The sequence below is a fragment of the Staurois parvus genome, unplaced genomic scaffold (assembly GCF_062004578.1).
Source record: "Staurois parvus isolate SC_StPar_1 unplaced genomic scaffold, SC_StPar_1.0 ptg000105l, whole genome shotgun sequence".
In the NCBI taxonomy this organism is placed as follows: Eukaryota; Metazoa; Chordata; class Amphibia; order Anura; family Ranidae; genus Staurois; species Staurois parvus.
In genome coordinates this window covers 4,935,919-4,949,616 of record NW_028317901.1, presented here as the reverse complement: position 1 = coordinate 4,949,616, position 13,698 = coordinate 4,935,919, and the positions used below count along the sequence as shown (strand labels likewise).

At 45.6% G+C, this 13,698-nt stretch overlaps 1 protein-coding gene across 1 annotated transcript; it reads right to left on the bottom strand.

Moving 5' to 3' along the window:
* Window positions 1-5,970: 5,970 nt before the first annotated feature.
* On the bottom strand, window positions 5,971-13,361 carry LOC149467629 (C2 calcium-dependent domain-containing protein 4C-like). Its single transcript, XM_089671464.1, has 2 exons — window positions 13,246-13,361; window positions 5,971-7,280 (listed from the first exon to the last, which is right to left on the bottom strand). Exon 2 carries the CDS (start codon window positions 7,202-7,204, stop codon window positions 6,050-6,052), a length of 1,155 nt encoding a protein of 384 aa, XP_089527590.1. The 5' UTR covers window positions 7,205-7,280; window positions 13,246-13,361; the 3' UTR covers window positions 5,971-6,049.
* Window positions 13,362-13,698: the final 337 nt, after the last annotated feature.

Sequence of the window (13,698 nt, the reverse complement as noted above, 5' to 3'; positions counted from 1 at the left end):
TGCTGCTGCTGCTGCGGCTGGTTAGTAGTTTCCTCACTGCGCTGGTGAAGAAAGCTACTCATCATCGACTGCAGACTGAGGCAGCCGCTGCTGGTGGAGCTGCCACTGCTCCTACCACCCCACCCCTCCCCTGCTGCCATGGCAGCGGAACGCGAGCGCACAGGGCCCACAGTGTCTGAGGATGGACGTTGGCGCACAAAGGCAGAGACCAACTGACTACATAGGTGGTTTTTATAGTACGTTATTTTGGCCTCCCTCTCAGCAGGTGTGAAAAAGGCCACCATTTTTGAACGGTAGCGAGGGTCCAACAAGGTGGACAGCCAAAAGTCATCCCTCTGTCTGATGGTTATTATTCGGCTGTCGCTACGCAAGCAACCGAGCATGCTATTGGCCATTTGTGCCAAGGAATGCGAGGGACTCCCTGCCTCCATCTCCACAGCATACTGCCACGGTGCGTCTGGGTCCTCTGTCTCCTCCTCCTCCTCCTCTACCAGATGCTCCTGCTCCTCCACTCCTGTCCGCTGAGTGGAAAAACCACCCATTTCACTCAATAATTCCTGAGCACAAATGTCCTCCTCTACCTCCTCCTCTTCTTCCTGTCCTGCCCCCACAGGGGTCATGTGGCGTTGAGATCTGTGCGCCACGTCTACCGCACCCTGACCAGCCATTGTTAACAGCATTTGTTCCAGGACGTGCAACAGAGGAATGACGTCGTTCATCCCATAGTCCTGCCGACTCACGAATAGCGTGGCCTCCTCAAAGGGCCTGAGCAAGCGGCAGGTGTCACGCATGAGCTGCCAATGGCTGACATCGAAGTTACACAGGGGAGTACCTTTATCCGCTTGTAACATCAGGAAATCGGTGATGGCCTTTCGCTGTTCGTAAAGGCGGTCTAACATGTGTAGGGTTGAATTCCACCTTGTTGCAACGTCGCAGATCAGGCGATGCTGTGGAATTCCGTTCTGCCGCTGCAGCTCAAGGAGGGTGTGCTTTGCGGTGTAGGAATGGCTGAAATGCATGCAAAGTTTACGTGACATTTTAAGGATGTCTTGCAGTGGGATGGTGGATTTTAGGAACCGCTTGACAACCATATTGAACACGTGAGCCATGCATGGCGCATGGCACATCCTTCCTTGACGCAGAGCAGACACCATGTTCTTTCCGTTGTCGGTCAACATGGTTCTGATTTTCAGTTTGCGCGGAGACAGTCATCTGTCGATTTCTCTGTTCATTACACTGAGAAGTTCCTCCCCTGTGTGACTACGTTCGCCAAGGCATACCAGGTGCAGAACAGCGTGACACCGTTGCGCCCTGCACATGTGATATGCCGGTCGGGTAATGGGACTTGGCACGGGGGTGGTGGCTGAAGACACGGCGGAAGAAGAGGTGGTAGAGGCGGACATCTTTTGTGGACCAAGGACGTGCAAACGTGGAGGCAAAAGCGGCGTGACCTGTCCAAGTTGCTGGTGCGGCTGTGACGGCACCACGTTCACCCAGTGGGCCGTAAATGACATGTACTGTCCCTGACCGTAGTTACAGCTCCACACGTCGGCGCTGCCGTGCACTTTGGCAGAGACCGACATGCTCAAAGACTGACCCACCATGTCTTCTACATGTGAATGCAGGGCTGGCACTGCCTTTTTGGCGAAGAAATGACGGCTTGGCACTCTCCACCGCGGCGCGGCACAAGCCATCATTTCTCGGAAAGGTGCTGAGTCCACCACTTGGAAAGGGAGGGACTGCAGCACCAGCAACTTGGACAGGAGGACGTTCAGCTTTTGCACCGTCGGGTGCGTGCTCGCAAACTGTTGTCTCTTGGAAACGGATTCCAAGAAAGACTGCTGACGGAATCCGTGAAGAGGAGTAGCAGGAGAAAGAGCATCTGAACGAGCGACAACTCCCCTCAGCAGAGGTGTTGGAGCCTTGACTGGCTGATGGAGGGCGATTGACGTCGGGTGACGGAGCAAGTAACGGAGCGGGTGATGGAGCGGGGGCTGGGGCGGGCAGAACCGCCGTATCTTTATCACGGTTTTCCCAGGCCACCAAATGGCGACGCTGCATATGCTGCCGCAACGCTGTAGTCCCAACATGGGCCCCCTGGCCACGCTTGACTTTCTGGCCACATAGTCGACATACGGCTACGTTTACTTCCTCGGGCGGCTTGACGAAAAATTGCCACACCGCCGAGTAGGAAACTTTGCCCCCGATACTCCTCACTGGCTGACTGCTGCTTCCTCCGTGCACACCGGCACCACTACTGGCCGTGGTGGTAGGCTGCAGTGGAGCTGGTGCTCTACTCCGTGGCCGTTTGCCTCCACTGACACTGCTGCGACCCTGCTGCCTCCTGGGCAACCCACCGACTGTTTTGCTCGCTGCCAAGCTGCCACCCTCTTCTCCTGATGATGCGGAAGAAATTGCCTGATGACGACGAGGCTGCCAAGTGCGATCAACCTCCTCATCATCAAGTAGGGTCTCCGCCTCACTACTAGCCCCCTCGGCTGCGTCTGGGTCAGGAGACAGACCTGTCTCTAGACCGGCTACCGAGCCACTCTCCTCGCCAGTACTTCTTCGCCTGGCTGCTGAAAAGGCGGATGTCTCCCCCCGTTCCTGACCGCCCTCTGTTAGCTCTTCCTCACTGTACAGTGGGGCTGAGCCCACAGCATGCGATACTTCGCTTGGTGAGGGAACACCAAAGGACAGGGGCAGGTAGAGGACACGTGATTTCAGTGGGCTTGGTCCCGGGCCATGCCAACTAACGGTTGTGTCTGACGTACCCACCGACCGTTGGCTGTAGGTGTCAGAGGTGACCTGGGAAGAGGAAGACGACCGAGCCAACCAATCGATGACGGCAGGGTTGTCGGTGGAGACACGACCGCTGGATGACACCGGGAGCACTGGCCTCTGGCTGCGAATAGTGCTGCCTCGACCCCTTCCTCTGCTGCCACGTCTGCTCGCTCCTAAAACATTGCCTCCTCTGCCACTCCTCTGCATGTTGTCTGACATACTCTTTAATTCAAAGATTCTGTGTCCCTGAGTAACAATTCTGTGTCCCTGAGTAACAATTCTGTGTCTGTCCCTGAGTAACAATTCTGTGGCCCTAAGTAACGGTTCTGTGGCCCTCAGTAACAATTCTGTGTCCCTGAGTAACGTTTCTGTGGCCCTAAGTAACGGTTCTGTGGCCCTCAGTAACAATTCTGTGGCCCTGAGTAACAATTCTGTGTCTGTCCCTGAGTAACAATTCTGTGGCCCTAAGTAACGGTCCTGTGGCCCTCAGTAACAATTCTGTGTCCCTGAGTAACGTTTCTGTGGCCCTAAGTAACAATTCTGTGTCCCTGAGTAACAATTCTGTGTCTGTCCCTGAGTAACAATTCTGTGGCCCTAAGTAACGGTTCTGTGGCCCTCAGTAACAATTCTGTGTCCCTCAGTAACAATTCTGTGGCCCTAAGTAACGGTTCTGTGGCCCTCAGTAACAATTCTGTGTCCCTGAGTAACAATTCTGTGGCCCTAAGTAACAGTTCTGTGGCCCTCAGTAACAATTCTGTGTCCCTCAGTAACAATTCTGTGTCTGTCCCTGAGTAACAATTCTGTGGCCCTAAGTAACGGTTCTGTGGCCCTCAGTAACAATTCTGTGTCCCTGAGTAACGTTTCTGTGGCCCTAAGTAACAATTCTGTGGCCCTCAGTAACAATTCTGTGTCTGTCCCCGAGTAACAATTCTGTGGCCCTAAGTAACGGTTCTGTGGCCCTCAGTAACAATTCTGTGTCCCTGAGTAACTTTTCTGTGGCCCTAAGTAACAATTCTGTGGCCCTCAGTAACAATTCTGTGTCTGTCCCCGAGTAACAATTCTGTGGCCCTAAGTAACGGTTCTGTGGCCCTCAGTAACAATTCTGTGTCCCTGAGTAACGTTTCTGTGGCCCTAAGTAACAATTCTGTGTCCCTGAGTAACAATTCTGTGTCTGTCCCTGAGTAACAATTCTGTGGCCCTAAGTAACGGTTCTGTGGCCCTCAGTAACAATTCTGTGTCCCTCAGTAACAATTCTGTGGCCCTAAGTAACGGTTCTGTGGCCCTCAGTAACAATTCTGTGTCCCTGAGTAACAATTCTGTGGCCCTAAGTAACGGTTCTGTGGCCCTCAGTAACAATTCTGTGTCCCTCAGTAACAATTCTGTGTCTGTCCCTGAGTAACAATTCTGTGGCCCTAAGTAACGGTTCTGTGGCCCTCAGTAACAATTCTGTGTCCCTGAGTAACGTTTCTGTGGCCCTAAGTAACAATTCTGTGGCCCTCAGTAACAATTCTGTGTCTGTCCCCGAGTAACAATTCTGTGGCCCTAAGTAACGGTTCTGTGGCCCTCAGTAACAATTCTGTGTCCCTGAGTAACGTTTCTGTGGCCCTAAGTAACAATTCTGTGTCTGTCCCTGAGTAACAATTCTGTGGCCCTAAGTAACGGTTCTGTGGCCCTCAGTAACAATTCTGTGTCCCTGAGTAACGTTTCTGTGGCCCTAAGTAACAATTCTGTGTCCCTCAGTAACAATTCTGTGTCTGTCCCTGAGTAACAATTCTGTGGCCCTAAGTAACGGTTCTGTGGCCCTCAGTAACAATTCTGTGTCCCTCAGTAACAATTCTGTGGCCCTAAGTAACGGTTCTGTGGCCCTCAGTAACAATTCTGTGTCCCTGAGTAACAATTCTGTGGCCCTAAGTAACAGTTCTGTGGCCCTCTGTAACAATTCTGTGTCCCTTAGTAACAATTCTGTGTCTGTCCCTGAGTAACAATTCTGTGGCCCTAACTAACGTTTCTGTGGCCCTAAGTAACGGTTCTGTGGCCCTCAGTAACAATTCTGTGTCCCTGAGTAACAATTCTGTGGCCCTAAGTAACAGTTCTGTGGCCCTCAGTAACAATTCTGTGTCCCTCAGTAACAATTCTGTGTCTGTCCCTGAGTAACAATTCTGTGGCCCTAACTAACGTTTCTGTGGCCCTAAGTAACGGTTCTGTGGCCCTCAGTAACAATTCTGTGTCCTTGAGTAACGTTTCTGTGGCCCTAAGTAACAATTCTGTGGCCCTCAGTAACAATTCTGTGTCTGTCCCTGAGTAACAATTCTGTGGCCCTAACTAACGTTTCTGTGGCCCTAAGTAACAGTTCTGTGGCCCTCAGTAACAATTCTGTGGCCCTGAGTAACGTTTCTGTGGCCCTAAGTAACAATTCTGTGGCCCTCAGTAACAATTCTGTCTGTCCCTGAGTAACAATTCTGTGGCCCTAACTAGCGTTTCTGTGGCCCTAAGTAACGATTCTGTGGCCCTCACTAACAATTCTGTGTCCCTGAGTAATGTTTCTCTGTCCCTAAGTAACGTTTCTCTGTCCCTAAGTAACGTTTCTCTGTCCCCAAGTAACGTTTTTGTGGCCCTAACTCTGTCCCTAATACAGAGCGGTCTGCCTCTCTTGAATGACTGGAGGCAAATGAAGAATTCTAAAATGGCCGCCATTTATAGCTCGACCATTACACAGTGCTGGCTGGCTGGCTGCTGATTGGCTAATGCGATCACATGTCATTAAGGAATGCATTATGGGTCAGCGCGCCTTGTCTGTGCGCCTTCCCAGACATCCCCGCTCCATCGCCGCACATGTCCGCCGCCATTTTAGGAAAAATTTCGATTCGCGCGTCCGAAGTAGGCTATTTTTCGGATTCGGCGCGAATCGAAAATTTTCCAATATTCGAAACGAATTCCACTTCGCCTACTTCGATTCGCTCATCTCTAATGCATATACGTGCATTTGTGCGTAATTTATGCCAGTGCTCTCCTCTCCAAATGTAGATTTTTGTATACCCCCAAATTCTGCACCAGACTACAAATCTAAATGCCACAATGTGCCTAGACACATTGGCTAAGACACAGCTGCACTCAGAAGCAAGAAAAAAAGACTCTAAATGACTGTTTATATGAAGGTGTGCGGACAGAACACAAATATACACACTATCAATGTATGAAATATATTGTTTTATTTGCTTTTAATTCAAAATGATTCAGTACCAACCAAGCAGATAATGTACATGTCTTAGAGCACTAGAACACTGAGAAGATGGAGTTTGCTTCTCCCTAGGATAGTTTCTCTTCGTACACCAGATCCCTTATTTAGGGCTTTAATTTTCAATGTTTTCTGGAGAAGATCATGAGCTTCAAGGCCCTCGAAATAGAAATCTTCATTGAAGATTGGGTTTCGGCTTCCTCTGATCAAGGTGCTTCTTTGCTTTTGATTTTTCCCAGGTACGACTGATAAGGAAATACTGCAATTGATATGTTTCGAATCTACAGACTCTCTGTAAAGTCCCTCAGCACTAACAAGTCGGATACGGAGCCTTAGGCTTTCAGCTCTGTATTCAGTGGACAAACGCAATATTCCTCCGGTGTCCAAAGTTAAAGTGTTATCCATAGGGAACTGATTCAGAGTTAACAACAGACCTGTGTGAGAATGTGCAGGAGGATGCAGTGTCCACTCTTGGGAAGGTCTTCTGGTGACACATGGGCTGCTATCTGTTGAACTGTCTTCATCACTAGACACTGAGTTATTCCTGAAAGAAGACTTGCACCCAACTTTCAAAGCTCTGGAGAAGATTTTTTCTTGGTTAAAAGCTTTTAACAGGGACATAGGAAGGGATCTGTAAAGAAGAGGAGAGCTTAATGGTGATGACTCAGTAGATGAAGTTGTATCACTATCTAAAGTACCAGAACGTCTCAGAGGCCTTGATTTTGTAGTGAACTTATTCTGTGAAGTTATTTCTTTGCATGAGACAGTATTAGATCGAGATCGAGGTAGCAAAATGGGTGGATTAGCAGGATCGTTGTGAAAAAGTGACTCTTTTCTTCTTGTGTTTGGGCTTTCCAACAAGGTACAAAACCCATAGCAGGTAGGTGCTTTTAGTAGATGGGGTAATGACAGAGCAGCCTGTGATTGAGGATCAGCATTAGTATTATCTTCTTCGAGAGATTCTTCAACACTATCCACTTGGATAATATGTGTATCAAAGGAGCAAGGCTTTATTGCTTCAAATACTGAGCTACTGAGGTCAGGGATGGACAAATAATGAGGTTTGACTTTCAGGTCTTTCTGGCTTTGATGCCTGGGAGGTATACAAAATTCAGGTATTCGTTCTGGTGTTAAAACATTTGTGAACGTTTGAGGATGATGTCTCTGTGTCTGTTTTCCAACCATTGTCTATGCAAAACTCTAACATCCAAGAACCATTCAGTGACATCGACATGTACATTGCAGAAAGAGAGTGGACAAGCTGAAAAAAAAAATCAAGAGATAACTGATTAAATGGTGCACAAAAATGATACTGGGCCTTACTTTTACTTGGAAAACTTAAGACACATTTGCCAGTGTTTCCCAATACTAAGTGAATTGATTTTCAAATCAAATGCATTTGCAAACAGCATTGTTGTACATTCTAATGAATGCATGCATAAAGATATGTCCAATATGTAGAAGATTAGAAAATTCATGTGTTAGGGCTGCATGGTTCTCCATAAATCAAACAGATGTATACATTTTACCTCCAACTTTTTTCATTTGTGATAGATTATGCAATTATAAAAATCTCTGTAAAATGTTTATTGCTGTGTTCTTGCTGGGGAAATCCACCCGTTCTCTATGTTTTAATAACTATTGTCACTGAGATAAAAAGTGAGGGGAAAACCAAAATTTTGTCAGCAGAACAAGAGGTGAGAGGAAATCATTTAATGGGAACAAATGTTTCAGTGACAATGATCTGAGATGGGAATTCCCCAGACTTTCAGGAGATCTCCATTTACTTCCTGTTGCAGCTCCAGGGCAGAAAGTAAAGGGAAATTTCTGCATTGGGACACAGACTGCGAACAATAAATCTTTTTATACTCCATCCAAACCTACTTAATGAAAGGCTGTGCAGTGCCGGGCAAGGCCATACAGTGAAGCTCTTCAGACTAGGTCTGACAATAAGTATTTTACTATATGCGTTACACTGAGGAGGAAAGCTGTAAAGAACAAGTTGTCCTTAGGGAAAGCTAGTTTTTGCTCTTGTCACATAACTACTAACATTGGACTTACCTAAAATGGGATATCAGTGGTATGTGCCAAATTGTACTTTCACAATGTAATATAGCATACCATTATAGCATTTTTTTCTTTTTTACCTGTAGATTTATCAAACACACTTTAGAGCCTTTAGTACTCTGCTACTCCTAAACGTAAGTTTAGGAGCTTTTGGAGTTTTTTTGCCAAAGCCCCTGAACTCAACTCAAAAAAAGCCTTTATATCCATGTACACATAGGCTTTTACCAGAGTTTAGGAGCGGCAGAGTTTAGGGGCAGTTAAATGTTCCTCTTCTGAACGCAGAATAATCACGTTCAGGAGAGGAACGTTTTGGCCAAGAGCGCTAAATGCGTCAAAGACATGGCCGGATCTAGGGGGGTGCTGGGGTGGGCTATCCTCCCCCAAATTTCAGCTGCGCCCCCCTAGGCAAACTTTATCCAAGATAAGCTGTCTGCAGCGGCTCACATAGCCCAGACAGCACACTTCCAGCTCCCCTTCCCTGCATGGACAGGAGAGGAGAGAGGAGATCGATGTACACTGCCTCCTCCCGCCCCTCTCCTCCTGTCTGCCCCAACCACACTCCAACTCCTAACCAGTGCTTAGCCTGAGAAGATGTGTGGGTTGGAAATTTCAAGCACTGCAGCCGACAACTACATAATGGCTGCAAGATAGATTCCTCTGCCTGAGCCTGCGGAGACCAACCTGGGTGAGTGAGCTAAGCTGTGCACTACAGCTGAACTCTCCCCATCTCACTACCTTCTCTTCCTCCTCCATCTCCCTCCTTCTCTCCTCCTCCATCTCCCTACCTTCTCTTCCTCCTCCATCTCCCTCCTTCCTCTCTCCCCCTCCATCTCACTCCTTCTTCTCTCCTCCTCCAACTCCCTCCTTCCTCTCTCCCCCTCCATCTCCCTCCTTTCTACCCCTCTTCTGAACGAAGTTCCTCTCCTGAATCGTGTTCAGGAGAGGAACGTTTTGGCAAGAAACACTAAACATGGCAAAAACCCGTGTAAATGCACCTAAATGCGTCAAAACGCACATACGCGCTAACTGCGTTTAGCGCTTGGGTGCTTATTCACTTCAATGGCAAATACTTTGGCCAATGAAATGAATAAACATCTTAGCGCTAAACACAGTACTGTATTTACACACGTTTTTGCATTCACGCGCGTTCTGCCAGCAGAAAAATGTTCCACTGTGCATGAGGCCTTAGTGCATGATTGTGTGAGAAGCAATTCTTCATGGGACATGTAATCCTGGGCAACAGTAAGAAGTGATTTAAAATTATTCTAAAACCAGAAAGTTTTTTTACCCTAATGCCTACAATGCATTAAAGCGCAGTTCCAGCTGAAAAAAAAAATAAAAGTCAGCAGCTCCAAAAACTGAAGCTGCTGACTTTTAAAATACAGTCACTTACCTGTCCCTCAGTTCAACGGTGTCCTCACCACGGCTGGTTTCACCGGCCGTCTTCTCTCCCTGGCGCCGGCATCTTCAGTGTGGGCACCTGGCTGTGACAGCTTGCGGCTTCACAGCTGGGTGCCCACTTTGCATGCGTGAGAAGTGCTGCACTTTGTGAATGGTCCTGCAGTCTTCTGGGACCTGTCACATGTCCCAGAAGACTACAGGGAGGGAGGACAACTTCTGCTTCTGATCGCCTTTAGGTGATCGCAGTAGAAGTGGGAGCAGGTACCTGTCAAATTCGGGTACCCGCTCCCCAAAAGTGCCAATCCTTAATGGGGAGTGGGGGACAAAGAATTAAAACGGAACATCCCTTTTTGGGTGGAGCTCTGTTTTAAGGTGAAAAACCTTCTGTGACCAGCCCCCCCCATATACTTACTTACCTGATACCAATCTCGATCCACTGCTGTGCCCAAGTGCAGCATCACTGCTCTCTCTCTCCCTCTTCATAGATGTTAACCCCTTCTCAGCAAGTGTCATTAGTAAAGCGACAGAGTATAGTACTATTACTGATCACTGTATTAGTGTCACTGGAGATGTCAGTGTCACTTGGTCAGTTCACACCCAGTGTTAGTGTCAGATTGACTGCCACACTATCACAGTCCCACTATAGGCCTCTGATCACTGCTATTAGTAATATAAAAAAAATAAATAAAAATGCCAGTATATGTACAATCGTTTGACACTAATATTTTCACACAAAACAATCAATATACACTTATTGGGATTTTTTTTACCAAAGACATGTTGGAGAATACATTTTGGCCTAAATTTAGGAAGAAATTTGATTTTTGTTATTTTTTTTATTGGATATGTTTAATAGCAAAAAGTAAAAAATATTGTTTTTTATTCAGCATTTTAGGTCTTTTTTCATTTATATAATAAAAATGAAAAAACCCAGTGGTGATCAAACATCTCCAAAAGAAAGATCTATTTGTGTAAAAATAATTATATACATTTTTATTTGTGTACAGTGTTGCATGACCGTACAATTGCCAGTTAAAGTGGAACAACACTGAATCTGAGCACCACAAAGCAAAAATGCTATTTAAAGTGGAACTTCACTCTCTCAATCAACATTGACTATTTTTAATCCTTATGCTGCTAGCTTTACATTTCTTTAGTTACTTCCTCATTTCTATGCCTAGGCAAAGGATGTCACACATCCCAGGAGCCTTCAGAAGTGGAGGGAGTGTTCTCAGCTCAGCCAATGCCTGAGCTAAAGACATATGGGTTCCAGGAAGTAAATGCTAGATTAATCATCTGCCCTTACTCAAGATGGCCACTGCCAGAAATATTAATTAATATTAATTCTCAGCAAAATAAAGCATGAAGACATGGATGAATGGGTGAGTTTTCTTTGAATATTAGCAATTAATTAAATAGCATTTTGGTTTGTGGTGCTCAGATGCAGTTAAGTTTCACTTTAATTAATTTCCATCCAAGTCTCGTTGCTTTGTTTTGCAGAGAAATCACTTTGAAAAACACTGCTAGCATTTCTGACTGTGGCCATCTCGAGTAAGGGCTCATGAAGCATTTACTTCCTTGAATCCATCTGCCCTTAGTTCAGGCATACAAGTTAAGGGTATGCTTTGCTTAGAAAAACCCTTTTCCCCTTCAGAAGACTCCTGGGATGTATGACATCATTTGCATAGGCAAGAAACCTGGCAGTAACTGAAGAAATGTAAAAAAATTGTTTAAAATGAGTAAATGTGATATACGTTCCTATCTATTTACTAATGCTAGTAGCAAAAGGATTACAAATCTACTGCCCACATGTCAAACTTTGACATGAGATTGTGTCCATACCGGTGCTGTGTGTGCAGCCCCCTTATGGGCTGCCTGCACGTAGCTTTGAGGTTGATGCACAGGTATCTGCCAGCAGTTCTGCATGGAGGACGGGCTTAATCGCCCATCTGAATAGTTCACATATGGTTGTGGCTTCTGTGAATTTTGGCACAGGAAGGACTGGTATATAAGGAACAACATTCTCTTATACTTACGCACACAGATGAGCAACTCTTGCTTTTTTAGAAAGGGTCATAAAGATGCACTGCAAGGACATGTTGATGATGTTAACAATGGGCCTCTGCAGTGCAGTTACATTTGTTTAAAGCTGAACTTCACACATAAAGGGAAGTTTCCCTTTTCTGGCTCCCCCCATCCTCTCCCACTCTTTGACATTTCCTTTGGGGGGGGGTATCTAATTTTGATAGGTACCTGCTCCCACTTCTGAAGTTCAGCCCTCCCTCTCTTTGCCCGTAGCCTTCTGGGACACATCACAGGTACCAGAAGGCTGCGAGACCATTCACAAAGTGCAGTGTAGCTCATGCTTTTACAGTGGAAAGTTCAAAAAATGACCACTGCCCCAGTCTATAACTGGCCTTCACAGCAAGGAGCTGGGTGTCCAGTGCGCTCCTGTACCTTTAGGGAGGTGTGGGCTCCCTCAGGTCCACGTGCCCTTGGTCTATCCATTAAATGCATGTGCCTCTACTATGGGGCTCTTAAAATTGGAGAGTTAGGAACTACAGAATATTGGGGTGCCGTGACAAGGCTCTGTAGCTTACTTATGTGTTTGCAAATGTGTGCTAACTAAACCCCTGTTTTTAACGCATACTGTTAGACAGGTTAATTCGGTTTGTATGCAAGCTAGCTGGCAAGTTAGAGCTGGGAATTTTTCTTTTTTTTTTTTCTTTTTTGTTGTTTTTCAGTGGAAAGCTGGCTGTGCAGCCAGCATCTCAAAGTAAAAATGCAGAAGACCGGTGAAGAACGACCCAGGTAAGAACAGCACTGGACACCTGAACAGGTAAGTGTCATTTTATTAAAAGTCAGCAGCTACCGTATTTGTTGCTGCTGACTTTTCTTTTTTTTTTGGGGGGGGGTGATGCTGAAGCTCCTCTTTAACATACGCAATGGTTTGGGCAGTTTTGTGTTTGGAAAAGCAATGGCTGGAACTGAAATGCCTCTTTAAGTCTGGGAAGGCTAGTTGTATGAGGCAATATATAATGCATACAGTACATCTGTCCATTGGTTACCAGGGAGCCAAAAGGTAGAAGCTGCTTAATGTGCAGAGTCAGCTGCCAGTAATGGATGCAGTAAAATGAAAAGATAAGAAAGAGCATATTACTCATTTCTATTTTTTTACTCAGGTTCAGGATGTCCCTGTCATTTTAGGAGCATTCAGTAATTCTTATATACACTGTATATATCTACAAACAAGTCAATGACAGGTAGTAGTATATATTTCTGTACATATAACATTACAATAACTCTGTAAAATACTGTAGGTGTGTGCAATTCTACATTTCTGATTTTTATTCTGCCAGTAGCACTGATAGCTCATTGTAACCTACTGTATGTTAGAACTAAGATACAAACTGCAACTGGGCAAAATATAATTCCTGCATTAATTAAACTCACCGAAGGTCAACATACCACGTCACCTCTTTAATACACCTGCAGGTTTCTAAAGACTGGGATGGATGGATAGATGGATGCCAGCTGTTTTGAGGAACTCTAATACCTGGAAACCTTTGAAGGTTGCTCAAACAGGAGTGCTATCGTAAAACTGAGTGTTCTTTTATTCTTCATATACGCACCTTATACAAGATAGTGTGCCTGTGAAGAACAGCTTAACGTAGCTAATATTCAGTCACTGATCAAAAAATAAAAGTATTAATGAAAGACAAACAGTATAATGAAAGGACTGATTTATAAAAACCTACCTGCCCAGTTGGATGCAGCTGGTTGGTGCCATGATGCAAGTATCAGGATAAGAGGTGAGGTCAGTCTCCAGGAAGGGCTTATGTTCCCTTATTAATAGCTAGAAGTCGACCTGTGACCAATAGGCTAGAGAAACATTAGCATATGTAACCACAACCCCTCATGTAGCACCATCGCAGTGACACATCTTTCATTAACCTCTTCTGCATCTGAAAGCTTTAAATACACTCTACTATGTCACAGCCAATATTCCATTGTGATTTGCAGCCTACATTTATCAAATGCAAAATTATCAATATTAAAATATATATTAGTGCTGCATCCCTAATATTGGATATTTAAACCAAAAAAAGACCTAAGAATGGAGACTTTTGAGAGACAACATACCGTAGGCAAACATGATTTTCTATATATCAAAATCCAACATATGTAGCACTTTGATATACCGTATACAA